The sequence below is a fragment of the Atractosteus spatula genome, chromosome 24 (assembly GCF_055471065.1).
Source record: "Atractosteus spatula isolate fAtrSpa1 chromosome 24, fAtrSpa1.hap1, whole genome shotgun sequence".
NCBI lineage: Eukaryota > Metazoa > Chordata > Actinopteri > Semionotiformes > Lepisosteidae > Atractosteus > Atractosteus spatula.
In genome coordinates this window covers 11,629,155-11,644,273 of record NC_142729.1, presented here as the reverse complement: position 1 = coordinate 11,644,273, position 15,119 = coordinate 11,629,155, and the positions used below count along the sequence as shown (strand labels likewise).

Genomic DNA, 15,119 nt, shown 5'->3' with positions numbered 1-15,119 from the left:
ACTCGTGGTCCGTTGGTCTGTCGTAGAAAGACTTACAGTAAAAACGTCTTTGCTGTGCCCGTTGTAGATATTGAATTTTACCACTGAAGGGAAATCTTAGTAGCTGAGCATAAAAAGAATAGGAGCATACTGTAACGCGTGTGAAGGCCATAAACGATATTAATTTTGGAACATAAACATACAGTATATACTGTAGCTGGTCTTGGTACTTTAAAGAAAAAAATACACACCAGTATTCCATTTCTCCCTAAACATTTTAAGCTTTGAAGTCTTTAACTAACATGATACCGGAGTCAACAAGCATACTTTTAGAATTTGATTAAAAGGGAATATAATATGGAATCGCGTATCTAAAGAATTTAATAACGGTATTCGTGTACTGCGACAGGGCTGTGTAGGGCTTTTTCGCCTGCCTGTTCATGCGAGCTGTCTTCTAGCCGACTGGTCTAGGTGCGTGACTAGCAACTGGGAGGTTGTGTGATCGAATCCAGCTGGTGCCGGACTTTTCTTTTAACAAACATTTCTTCGAAAAAATAGAATAGCGATATTATGGACAATAAATTGACTTTTATATTTCAAAATATCGCAACATGAACGATATTTGCGATATTTTGAACATATCTTCCCTTCTGACAGCGGTTCCTCCTTCTATTGTGTGTGTGTGTGCAACAGAGTAAATTTTTATAGAGAAATGGAGGCTGGACAGTATGCGTTACAATATAAACATTTATATTGATTTAAATCGTGTTCTGATTTAAATCGCAAACGCGTGTTTAATTATGTGTTTTTTAATCATAATCAGGCTAATGCATTTCTACATTTTCTGTATGAACCAGCTTAGAGGTTCATACAGAAAGACAGCTTGTGTTTAAATTGAGTGTAAGGTAATTTATGCTTCTAAAGTCATGGTCAGCATTTATTATTGTACTGTGCTGTAAACTTTTTCTGTGCCTAGTCACATTATTTTATAGCGTTTTTATTGCGTTATTAAATCCGGTGGCGCTGTGTGTTAGAGTAGTTTCCTGACTCCCTTGTCACATGGTCTGTGATTGAATCCCATAGAACTATGACTTTATTTTTTAACAAACATTTCTTTGAAAAAATGAAACGTTTCCCTTGGTCAGAGATTAAATAAAACCTCACTCGCACCAAACAAATTTATATTTCTAAATATCACAAAATACGTTCATTGTCTTCCAATCGAGTCGAGTTGACATTGGAAGCCTGCCACACCCGGACTGTTAAACCAACGCATTAGCACGTCAAAGCCCATCGAGGGTATTGAGCCAGTATTGGCTTTAGTATTCCCCCCTCTCCCCTCAATTCAATTCAATTCAAGGTGTTTTATTTGCATGACAGATGGGTACAAGCAGTGTTGGGTATGTATATTGTAACGCTTACGGCAGACAGGCACTGTGTAAGAGCCGGCGCACCAGAGCAGCGCACCGAGGGAGCGTCTGCATTTCTAACTTAGTTTTTAAAATTAGTCAAGCAATATGAAGCATCTCCTTTTACTTAGTGCCTGAGCATAAAAAGAATAGGAGCATACTGCAACGCGTGTGAAGTCCATAAACGATATTAATTTTGGAACTTAAACATACAGTATATGGCTGGTCTCGGTACTTTAAAGAAAACATACACACCAGTATTCCATTTCTCCTAAACATTTTAAGCATCGAAGTCTTTAACTAACGCGATACCGGAGTCAACAAGCATACTTTTAGAATTTGATTAAAAGGGAATATAATATGGAATCGCGTATCTCAAGAAATTAATAACGATATAATTATATTCATGTTGCAAAAGAACTGCAACGGACATAAAAACTCCCTTGCTTTTAACAGAGCGTTCCATAATTTCTAACTACGAAAATGCCAGGTGAAAGGATTTGTAAACATATTTTGTTAAAGCAAGTCAGAACCCATTCAGAGCCTACATTACATTTTAGCGTTTCATTCTGAGCAGAAGACCCTCACACCTGAAGAAGGGGGAGGTGTTTTTCGCTGGAAATCTCGCCTGCTTCTACTTTACAACCGGAGTGCTGGCTGTGACGAATTAAACCGGTATTACAGGTTACAATCACAGACCATGTGACATGGGAGTCAGGAAACTAACACAGCGCCACCAGATTTGATAACGCTATGAAAACGCTATAAAATAATGTGACTAGGCACAGAACAAGTTTACAGCACAGTACAAAAATGCTGACCATGACTTTAGAAGCATAAATTGCCTTACACTCAATTTAAACACAAGCTGTCTTTAGCCCTCTAAGGTGGTTCATACAGAAATGTAGAGATCCAGGCTCAGAACACACAGCTTCATTAGCGAATACATATGCAGGACAACTAGAGAAGACGTTTTACAGAGGATGGATTTTTAGAAACATCCCATCAGTGACATCACTGAAGTCAACTCCTAGGTACTGTAACTGTCGTGTGGATAGTTTCACAAGAATCAGACAAAGGTTTAAGCATCGCTTGTTCTAGATAAAACTGCAAAAAAAAACAACAACCCATAATGTACTTCTTTGCGGCTCTGTTTGCCCAAATCATATATTCACAACGTGAAATCTAGAAAATAATATTACGTAACCAAAATCCGCAATATGGAAACAGAACCTGTGTAATTGTTGATAGATGATGTACTCGTAACATTTTTTCAAGACGAACTACAACATTTAAAAAATGACTTGTATGTACTTGATATCTCTAATCAATCCACGGGTCCCAGCACGAAACGAAAGTAAAACGCATACCGTTTCGCGCTTCTTATTAGTTGCTCAAAAGTAATTTGACCGTATGAAATGCATAATATAAACCTAGAAACATATACGTGAGTAGTACTTAAGCACTGTAGTATCGGTGTTAAGACATACCTCTCAAATACTGTAAATCAAGTTAAAAATATCTCAAGATTCTGGTCATAATGAAACCATGTTTCGTGTATGTTTTCTTTAAAGTACCGAGACCAGCCATATACTGTATGTTTATGTTCCAAAATTAATATCGTTTATGGCCTTCACACGCGTTGCAGTATGCTCCTATTGTTTTTATGCTCAGCTACTAAGATTTCCCTTCAGTGGTAAAATTAGATATGAATATTCAATACTTAAACGGGCACAGTTAAGACATTAAATATACATATACATACTGTATACAGTACAGTTTGCATACGGTAATATGTTTATGTCCCTAAATCAATCTCTTTTATGAGCATGTGAAAGGCATGGTGAATCACTGTACTTTGCATGATTGGAAAAAAATGCGTGATTGCGAAATGCTGTGGCGTTACTTTTACAAAGACGGTCAATGAAAAAAAGAATGTGGACCAGGGCAATACTTTGAGTTTACAGCTTGTCCAAGGTCATTTATTATTAATACTATTATTAATATCTTCGTTAAAGACTTTGATGGCTACAGCTCAAACATGAGAGGTTGAGCTTTATTAGCTCCACCTTGCGGAAATTCCGGATACTATTATTTTGCTAGCGGTATTTACCGGTAACTCGCGGTATTTACCGGTAGCTTGCGGTAGACTGCGTACAGCGTACCGGAAAATAATGCGGTATCGCCCGCGCATTTTGAATGGCTGCATCTGTACTTACTGTAGTTCTGTTTTTCATCATTCACTAAAATGAACAATAGCTAATTGACAAATATTTTCTTCTTCATTTTGACAACTGAATTAATACTACAAGGTGTTCCATGACTTTAATATGCTTTCAAACAGCAATGCTGCCCAAATTTCTTTGAAATGACTGAAGAACTATTATGTGCTGACACACAGAGTAATTTTAAACCCAGTGTATCAGAGATCATTCTCTGCAGGCTCTCAGGCAACCTCATCCTGTTTCACCAAAACTCCAGGCCATCAGCCCTCCTATCTATCCCCATATGCTCCGGTCTAATCAAACAGGAAGCACTAAGTCTTTTGAGACTACCCCAAACTTGCCACTTATCAGAGACATGCAATACAATAACACAACGCAAAATTCCCAGGGCACAGCTTTGAATAGAACACTACTCTAAGAGTCAAACATTTATAAGCAAAAAATAATAATAATAATACAGCATTACCATGTTCCTTAATGTCTTCACCAATATTGTGTTGTACAGTATTTCACAACATTAATACAACAAAAGCCACTCATGCAGTATGAAACCCAAAACTTTGATTTTGTCTTAATAACATCCCATTGTTATAGGAACAGCTTTACAGAGTCTAGACTTTAATAATTCATGCAATGTTTAGATATGCTCAATATTTTCTGTATTTTGTGGCATCTGTTTTCTTAGTTTTCTATCAGACTCATCCCAGAAATGTACATATATATATAGAAACAGACTTCAGAGAAAACAAGACCTGCAATGTAGCTGAGTCCCCGACCTGGATGCTGTCCTGTCTTGCACCCTGTGATTCCTGGGTTGATATACCTGTAGCCCTTACCAGGAATAATTGGCTTTCTAGTAATAGGTGAACAAATGGAATGTTTTAAAAATGCTAAAATCTGTTTTCTGGAGAATCGCATAGAGTAATACTTTGAAAAAAAAAAAGATTGATTGGGACCCTTTTAGTAGTTTTTTATGTCCAGTAGTAATAATAATAATAATAACAACAATAATTTAATCCTGAATGATTTGTGCTATTGAAAATTATTTGTTCGTTAAGGGATTACCAGGTGAAGTGCTGTCCGTATTTCTCTAGATCTGCTGCTGGTCAGAATGGCTGCTTCAGGTGAGCAGTTCACTGGTAGATAAACAGCATCTCCACCTACAGTACTAATATAAAGTACTTTGGTATCTTTCTGAATGATAACTAACAAGAAACAAGCTGATTAAATAACCATGGACAATAAATGACAAAGTAAAACAAGGTTAAGGTTTACTTTCAGGTAGACCTTAAAGGGGAGCAGCCACAGAGCTGGAGAAGCAGGGAAACAAACTTATCAGAACTAACCTTCTGATGGACTCAATTTTTCCTGAAATTGGTCACAATAACAATGAGCACAACAGGCCAGTGAGGTCTATTCTTAAATTCTGGGTCAAAATCCAACATCCTTCCACTGACCATCATCATTCTTTCCTCAGGTGAAGAAAAGATTGAAGCGATGAGGGAGACCTACACAACTTTCAAAATGTCCTACAGTGAAAATGAGCTTCAGGATCTCCTGAAAGCAGCTAAGAAGAATGTTGAGATCAATAGAAATAAGATCGTCGCTGAGATTCAAAATGCCGTGGATGCAGAAAGGAGAAAGAAACATCAGTAGAATCAAAATATGACAACAGAAGAGTTCAGTGATTCACTTGAGTTAGTAGCATAGAGGAGTCGAGGGGCTGGGGGTGTTCACTGTTTGTTTTGTGTCCGAACTGGTCAATCACTCAACTTTTTAAAGATTTTTATACTTTTTCCAGCAACAAATACAACACTGTCAGAACAAAACAAATGGTGCTTCAGCAATTGCAATATCGTGAAGTATAATGGACAGTTTATTCCCTTGTAAAGCAGGTTAAAAGTGATTCCATCTGTAAGTCTGCATTATAGTGATTGAGAATAATTTAATCTCCTTTATTTCTTTAATAATTTCAGGCCAGTGTTTTTTAGACAATGCCATCTGATCAATATTTTAAAACTTTTGATTCATTTTTAATCGTTATCACTTTCAGAGTCTCTGCTGTGCAGTGTCAAACCACAGTTTAAAAAAAAACAAAAAAAGTTAAGATTTTTATAAGAAAAATCAAAGAAACAGTTTTAACTCACCTAAGGTAAGTGGACCTGCGCTGGAAGAAGGTCCTGGCTGTTACTCTTTTTGTTTCTAATCTGAGCAATCAATTAAACAATTAACCTCATTATTATATCCTTCAGACATATGCAGGATGTTGCTTATGGTTTTTTACATTTAACTCAACGCAGTGACTTCTGAAACACCTCAGAGACAAGTTACAAGTAATATACTTAATGAGTTTCATTATTTAACTCACCATGTTACTGTGAGCTCAGGCTGGAACAGAAAGCAGAGGACACTGGGGCTGAAGGTACCAAGACAGACATCACTATTTCACAGCCACTGTCATAACTCTCAGACCATGAAGTCACACAGTGTATAGTCAAGTGAAAATTGGCAGAAAGAACAATCAAGTGACCATGCAAATGTTTACTGGCTCTTTAGTTCTAGAGGGTAATGTCCACATAATAGTCTCATACAAATAGCCCCGATAAACTTTTATTTCTATAGCTTGCAAATATAGAGAACGATCTTAAAATTGATATGATACATAACCTTTGAAGATAATCTAACCCAGGAACAAAGTTATATTTTTGACAAAACTTTAAAGGTATTATCAGTCACCTGTACATTGAGAACACCTGTATATTGTTTAATTTAATGAATTACAAAAAAGGAAAGGTACAACTGTCCTTTGAGGAGTGAGATGTTTGCAAAATGCTCTATAATTTACTTAGAGTAACAATCACCTGTTTAATGATGACCTGATCAGGACATTTTGAAAATAAAAATTGAAAATAAAGAACTCTTTACTATAGGCATTATTAAGTGTTAATTATGTTGTCTTAGATTGAATTTTATGTTTTAAATGTAATAGGGTTTATGGAAATCTTGAGAAGAATGCATCTTACTGGGCAGAATCACCTTCTTTAACAGAAGAAATAATATCCTTCAAAATACTGTGAAGTGTAAGAACTGACTGTACAGTATGTTTCACAAAATGGAGAGTAACCAAGAAACTACAAAAATGGCAACACTAATTTAAAAGATGGAATCGAAACAATTAAATGAAATTTCCAGCACCTCCTCAGGCTGTCCTGTGTCTTTATCTTCACCCTCAGCTTCTGCAGGAGGTCCCAGCTGCAGCAGTTCAGTCGTTGTACAGTCCTGTTGAGGGAGGTGTTTGTAAGGGTGTGTAGCACAGTGTTTGTACCAACATTCTTTTGGGCAACTGTAAACTGTAAGCACTGCCTAGTACCAGGCTAGGCAGTGCTTGAAAAAAAATGAAAAGGAAAATAATAATAATAAATGTGTCAGAAAAATACTGAAAACACTAATTCATTAATGGATTTGATTTCAATATATTTTCTATTAATGTATTATTTTCACATGAAATTAAACTAAAATATTTAAGTCCCATTTCTACTGTTGCACTGTGGGGCAGTGATTAGCAAAGGGATGGACCCTATGTGGGCAGGATATCACAAAACACTGAAGCAACAGAAAATCCAGGGTCATGGTCAAAGACTAGAAAAAGGGTCAAGAGCCAAAAATCTAGGAGAAACTTAGAGGGTAACCAAAGGTCCAAAAACCAAGAAGGATTCCAGAGAAGATAACACAATATAAGGCCTGTAGCTCAAGAGGTCTGCACCAATACTGAGCACTGAATGAACAGGGAGAGTGTGGTTAACCTAAGCCTCTCCTGAGTGGATGAAGTACTTGGTTGGAGTGTTCTCTGGTGGCGGATGTTGGAACTATAACATTACCCCCCCCCTTAAGGGAGGTTCCTGACACCCTCCCGGGATGGTTTGGGAATCAGCAATGGAAATCATGAATTAATGTGCGGTCAAGAATGTCTTTCTCAGATACCCAGGAACGCTCCTCTGGTCCATAGTCTTCCGTCAACTAGATATTGCAATCTCCCATCACGCCAGCTGGAGTCCAGGATTTCATTTACTGTGTAGGCTGGTATACCATCAATTATTCAAGGTGGGGGAGGACGAGGCTGAGGTCGCAACAATGGAGATTTATGGTAGGGTTTGAGTAGTGAAAAGTGAAAGGCAGGGTGAATCCTGAGAGCGGGTGGAATGACCAAACAGTAGGTAACTGGCGTGACTTGGGAAACGAAGCGGAAGGGTCCGATGTATCTATGGCCCAATTTGCGGGAACACTGTCGAAGTGGTAAATTACGGGTAGATGACCACACAAATTGTCCACGTCTGAGCTTGGGTACCGTACAGCGATAGTGGTTGATGGTTTTCTTTTGCTGGTCCACTGTACGCAACAGGGTAGTTTTTGCCAATTTCCAAAAATCCTGCAAGTTGGATATATACTCCTGGACTGAAGGGACAGGTGATTCTGGGGAGGATTCTGGTATGAGAGGTGGTTGATATCCCAAAGAGCATTGAAACAAACATACCTGTTGAGGATGTTGAGAGGGAATTGTGTGCGTATTTAGCCCAAGGTAGGAGACGTACTGTAGTTACACTGCTATTTCCTTAGACACGTGATTCCATGTTTTATTTTGAATCCCTGTAAATGTAAAATGTCAATGTAAAATGTCGTATTTACAATTTGTTGATAATAAAAATGTTAAGTTCTCTAAAGCTTTGTGATAGTTTACCCAGTTTACCCATTGTTATTAAAAATGACTTGGATTTGAACATGTTGTGATATTTAGAAAGATAAAGGTCAATTAATTGTTCATTTCTATATTTATGTCTTTATTAAGTGGTGTCATTAGTGACAAAGGCTAAACTTTCTTGGAAAAATGTCTTTGCTGTTTTCGCCCTGTTTCGTTGGTTAAACGCAACGATCACAAGCACCACCATGGTAACTGGGATGTGTAGTTTTTAATTCAGTTTGAATTATAATTGTACGTACTGTCTTCATATTTGGCCAGGGCTTTAAATAGAGGGCGCACCAAAAATATTCGGTGCCGTCATCTCCGCTTTAAAGGTACCCCCGTGCTGGAAGAATTTCACCTCGGAATGTTTGCCCAGTGTACTAATATAGGCACATCCCGGAATTTTGACTTCACTGTCTAATGAAGAAATTTTAAAGACTACTTAGCACATATAAAAAAGCTTGGACTCCCATGGACAGTATCTTATACACATATCTTTTTCTGTTGTCTTTGTTGATCTCGTCAGGATCCTTGTGATATTTTGAGCTCTCGTTGAATGATAAAAGTGTCACAGTTTAAATAATTTTCATTGTTAGAAATTATGAAACGCTCTGTTAAAAGCAAGGGAGTTTTTATATCTGTTATAGTAAAAGAAAATGACTGATGAACTAGGGATTGAACAGTTTTTCAGTGCTTGTACAATCAATGGAAATGTTCAAATAAATGTGCTGAAGAAATAAACAAAAAAGTAATTCCTTTATCATATTGGCTAGCTAATGTCCCATCTATGTTAGTTACAGATGCAGCCATTCAAAATGCGCGGGCGATACCGCATTATTTTCCGGTACGCTGTACGCAGTCTACCGCGAGTTACCGGTAAATACCGCGAGTTACCGGTAAATACCGCTAGCAAAATAATAGTATCCGGAATTTCCGCAAGGTGGAGCTAATAAAGCTCAACCTCTCATGTTCTTTTTTTCATTGACCGTCTTTGTAAAAGTAATACCACAGCATTTCGCAATCACGCATTTTTTTCCAATCATGCAAAGTACAGTAATTTTTGAGAATCGATTCACCATGCCTTTCACATGCTCATAAAAGAGATTGATTTAGGAACATTAATATATTTCCATATGCAAACTGTACTGTATACAGTATGTATATGTATATTTAATGTCTTACTTGTGCCCGTTTAAGTATTGAATATTTATATGGAATTTTACCACTGAAGGGAAATCTTCAGTGCCTGAGCATAAAAAGAATAGGAGCATACTGCAACGTGTGTGAAGGCCATAAACAATATTAATTTTGGAACATAAACATACAGTATATGGCTGGTCTTGGTACTTTAAAGAAAACATACACGAAACATGGTTTCATTATGACCAGAATTGGTCTTGAGATATTTTTAACTTGATTTACAGTATTTGAGAGGTATGTCTTGACACCGATACTACGTAAAAACTGCTCACGTATATGTTTCTAGGTTTATATTATGCATTTCATACGGTCAAATTACTTTTGAGCAACTGATAAGAAGCGCGAAACGGTATGCCCAGGGCATTTTAGTTTTCGTTTTGTTTTAATGCAGTGCAGTGGATTGATTAGAGATATTTTTTAAATGTTGTAGTTCGTCTTGTAAAAATGTTACGAGAATGCTGTGGTGGGTGTTACTTTTTGTCGATGAAGAAATAAAGTCGTTACAAATAGTGTGAACCAGCGTAATACTTTGAGTTTTACTGGTGGAGCTCATACAGCTGTGTCTGGATATCTTGGTCAAATATTCGGCTAGTGTGTACTGTCTGTTTAGGGTTCTGTAGCATTCCACACGGCTGGGCAGCTTTTGACCTTTATGACCTTCGTTATGCTCCTCTGCTTTTTATGCTTAGCTACTAAAATTTCCCTTTTTTGATCGGGGCGGGGGACATTCGGGAATGTGAATCTGATTAAGAATGAATAAAAGCATTGTATTAAAAACGCGCTTGCGTTTGTCTGGGTGCTAACAAAGTAAAAAACAATTACTTTTTGACAATGAAAAACTGAGTGTGTGTCTCTCTCTCTCCACTGCCGTTTGTAATCGTTTTTATTTTTAAATACATTTTAGCAAAGTCATGTACCATAAAAGTATGGTAATTAAAAACCATTAATACTTTCACTGGAGTTTAAATAAAGTCGATGTTTTCTCTTTTTGGCTAGACTTGACTATTTAGCCATGAGATAAACAATACTTTGTCATTAAACAACCTTTATGAGCAATCTTATTTCTTATTTCTGAACATTATTACGCAGAAGACAAAGGTAGCGATTTACGTTGCATTGTGCATTGTGCTGCTGTAATACAGTTTAAAATAATTAAAAGTCTAAACAGTATCAGCTTATGTATGGGTTGTAATTTAAAAAAAGTCAAAAACCGCAAGAGGAGACCCCCACATTAATAATGTAACATGCTACTGTTTGTTCATGAACATAGTTACTGTATACTGTTATTTCTTTAGATACGCGATTCCATGTTTTTCTTTAATCCCTGGCGGGACCGGGCGTCCATAAGAATCAAGTTCTAGGTTTCATTGCGCTTTGACAGAAACCAAATTATATAGTTATTAATTTCTTTAGATACGCGATTCCACATTATATTCCCTATTAATCAAATTCTAAAAGTATGCTTGTTGACTCCGGTATCAAGCGTATTCACAGAAAAGCTTAAAACTACCACTTTTTATACACGTTATTTCACGTTAGTTAAAGACTGCGATGCTTAAAGTGTTTAGGGAGAAATGGAATACTGGTGTTTATTTTTTCTTTAAAGTACCGAGACCAGCCATATTCAATACTTAAACAGGCACAGTAAAGACATTAAATATACATGTACATACTGTATACAGTACAGTATACATGTTCCTAAATCAATATATTTTATGAGCATGTGAAAGGCATGGTGAATCGGAGATTCTCAAAAATTACTGTACTTTGCATGATTGGAAACAAATGCGTGATTGGATCAACGAAATGCTGTGGTGTTTCTTTTACAAAGACGGTCAATGAAAAAAAGAATGTGGACCAGGGCAATACTTTGAGTTTACAGCTTGTCCAAGGTCATTCATTATAAATACTATTAGTAATATCTTCGGTAAAGACTTTGATGGCGACAGCTCAAACATGAGAGGTTGAGCTTTATTAGCTCCACCTTGCAGAAATTCAGGATACTATTATTTTATTTGCGGTATCATGCGGCACTATGCGTGAATATACGGTATTAATACCGTAACTTGCGGTAGCCTGCGTCAAGCATACCGCAAAATAATGCGGTATCGCCCGCTTATTTTGAATGGCTGCATCTGAATTAGTGAAATGAGGGTATGAAACCAGGAGCTGGTTATCGGCAGACAAGGAGAAGGGATAAGGTCCTTTTTAAATGCCTTGAACAGCAGGTAACCCTCAGGAGAGCCAGTATATGGTGTGTGATTTAATAAAGGTCTTGAACTGTGTCAATGGGTTTGTTTTGAAGCTATTGACACGTCCTTCGTTGGAGAATCTCGATACAGCCTACTGCAGGAGCAAGTATCCTGCACGTAGTCTGTGTGTTTACCCTTTTGTTATTATGTTTTCTGACTAAGATAAGCCGTGTAAGATTTTCAAAGCACTGTTCATGCAAATGGCAATAAAGGTACTTGAACTTGAATTAAGCTTCGTGGCAGGGATACTGAGGGAACTGAAACAGCTCAGAGTGAACTTGGCTTCTTTTGTGTTTTGTTCTGTTCCTCTACTCTTATTGCTGACTTTGTTCTTTGTTTCTGAAGCCCCATCAATTTCACTGAGATCCCTAACCCCACTCTGCCCCCTGGTGTCTTGCCTGTAAACAATTAATAACTTTCAGGTTTTATAGTGACTGACCTCCTTTATTAGCAGTTTGTATTTCTGTATCAGAACTTGACTGGTAACAGCTCACAGTGTTCATGAGTGCTAAATATATAGATGATATTAAAGAAGTCCCAATATCTTTTCACAATATTGTTACAAAACTGGGGGGTGTCAGAAAAACGGAGATTGGGAAGTAATTCAATAACTTTTACTGGCGAAGACCTGGAATTAAATTTCTCGCATATAATAAATAAATTATAAAAAATATTTAAAGCAATACCAATAAAAAACCATTGCAATTGCTATAAAAACCTTCAGACGCTGCTAGAGAGCCCTTTTCTGCTGTTAGGCATTGAAAAAAAAACCTCAGAGTTGCCTTCTGGTGTGAAAAAAGGAGCACTGATAAGAAACTGATTGAATACCCCTTCTGAGTCAATGATTGACAGCTAGAAGCTGAGCAGAATGCAGCCTGTGACTTCTAGAGGTAGTCTCACCCCCTAAGGGCTCTGAATGGCTGAACATGTATCCTGGGGTTGGACTGGTTGCAGCAAGTGACCTCGCCGCTGGAGGGCACCCGTCACCCCCGGCGCAGCACCCTGTCCCTCACACCCAGGTCAAGGCAACCACCCACTTGCTGCAACCAGTCTAACCCCAGGATACAGTCCTCATGGACTGGGGCAAGGTAGAAGGGGTGTTTCACCCTCGCAGCCCCAAAGTGTACGGTGAGCGCCCTGGGGGTCTGGCTGCCTCGGTGCCCGGCAGGACACCAGGCTGCAGCAGGGTGATGGTCGAACCGTTGTCGACGAGGGCCTGGCAGGGTCTGCCCCCGATGAGGCAGGGAAGAAATAAGCCCCGGCTGTGGCCAACCCTTCCCACAGCAGGCGGGGTGAAGCGCTCCCTCTGGCTTTCCGGAGCCGGGGTAGCGTCGCTCAAGGGCGGTCTTCCCCCCTTTAGGCCGCCCCGCTCCTGTTTCCCAACAGCCTCCAGAGTCCCCGGGGATCCAGTGCCCGGTACTCCCGTGCGATGTGTCCCCTCTCCCCACAGCGGTGGCAGATGAGCAGCCTTCGTCGCTCCCCCAGCATCGCCGCGCTGGGCGTCTCCTCCTCCCCATCTGATTCCCCATGCGCCCCTCCGTTGGTGCCCACCGGTCTCCTCGAATACGGCATCAGCCTGCTCAGCCAGAGCCAGGGCCTGCTCCAAGGAGACAGGTGCGGCCAGCATCACGTGGCGTTGCACCTCAGTTGGCGCCAGGGCCCAGAGGAACGCCTGGAGCGCTATCTCCCGGTGGGCCTCCTCTGGGAGAGTAGGGTAACCCTGGCGGGCTAAGTAGGCTACGTCTGCGGCTGTTACCTTCACTGTTACCTGGATACCTCTTTATTTAGAACACACTCTTCCCCCTGCCTGTCTGGCTTCTTTTAATCCTGTGCCTGGATTGCAGCGGGTAAGATATTTTTCCAAGAAAAAAAGAGAAATTAAAAAATGAGAAATTTCGCCAGAGCCCCTTCTCGTGTCTAATTTTTAGTTTAGAAGGATTCAAGCAGGATTTTGGATGAAAGGCAGCGACCTTAATCAAGCCCAAATCATAATTGAACCCATTCAGAGCCTACATTACATTTTAACATTTCATTCTGAGCAGAAGACTCTCACACCTGAAGAAGGCTTGCGTTTTCTCCTCTTTTAAGCATGTGTACAATGCTGTAATACAATTTAAAATAATTAAAAGTTTAAACAGTATCAACTAAACTCCATTAATATAAGTATCGAGTTGTATTAAATAAATACAGCTTTTTAGTATAGATTACACTTTTCTAAAATGTATTTAAAAAATAAAAAGGATTACTAATCTAATCTTTCCACGTTTGATCCCAAAATCCCAAGAAAAATAAATCTAAACGGGGAGAAAGCTATGCTGAAAGTTTATTAATATACTTAGAAGACAAAGATAATTTTTGTTGCATTTGTCTGATTGTGAATCAAAAAAATACATTTAATTAACTGCTCTCATTGACAGCTGACAATCCTCCATACACTCAAGTGAAAAATTAGTAATGCCAATGTAAACGTCGTATTTACAATTTGTTGATAATAGAAATGTTAAGTTCTCTAAAGCTTTGTGAGGCAGCAAAAGGCAGCAAAAGATTCGAACACACACCGATACTATTACACAAGAATACATTTATAAATACATAGAATGTGCATATAAACATAACAGATCTTATGAGTGAGGGTTAGCAGAATACAAAAGGTATATTCAATCACGAAGAGTTACAAATGCCAAGAGGGACACACGTTCAGTAAATCATTCATTTAGACCGTTTCGTAAATGAACTTGGCTACAACTTCTACATTAGATACTCAAAACAAGTACATCACTCATAGGAATTAAATTGATATCAACTTGGGTTGATGTAACAATTGAATTCTCGAGCTGTAATGCAGAATTCAGCTGCAATGCAGAATGCAACTGTAATGGATTCAGATCTCCCGCGGACAAAAAAGAACAGTGGCAGGCTATTGCTGTGTCCAATCGGTGTTCTCTGGCCCGGTGCCAAGCAGTGGCCGGTGCGGCTGGCAATGTGGGAGAAGGAGGGAGAGATTCCTGCTGCGATGCGCCGCTGATGCTCTCTGAAGACCTGCTAGTTTCTTCGGCTGAAACTAGCAGAGGTTGTGCACGGGAGAAAAGTGTCTGTGGGTCCAAGCAGGTCACACTCTTTAGACAGGAAGAAGACCAGTTCGTTCCTGATGTAACACTAGACCTGAATACTGATTTCAGCTCTCCACAGTTCCGAACGTAGTTCACTTGTTGATCAGGTGAGCGTTCGCAGTGGGTTCACGAGGCTTGCTGCTGGGCTAACCTCGGGTGGATCCTTTGGTTACGCGCTGGCGACCTCCGTTCTCGACTCTTAGAAC

The 15,119-nt window shown here is 39.0% G+C and overlaps 1 protein-coding gene and 1 gene segment (V, D, J or C); both read left to right on the top strand.

Moving 5' to 3' along the window:
• LOC148815901 (cytosolic phospholipase A2 gamma-like) overlaps positions 1 to 5,269 on the top strand; it is a 30,009-nt gene extending 24,740 nt beyond the window's left edge. The window contains exon 14 of the mRNA XM_088904684.1: positions 5,091 to 5,269. Coding sequence (XP_088760810.1) covers positions 5,091 to 5,269 — 179 coding nt within the window. The remainder of the gene's footprint in view (positions 1 to 5,090) is intronic.
• The window catches only part of LOC148815891 (Ig kappa chain V-III region MOPC 321-like), a 736,297-nt gene that overhangs the window by 149,927 nt on the left and 571,251 nt on the right, over positions 1 to 15,119 (top strand).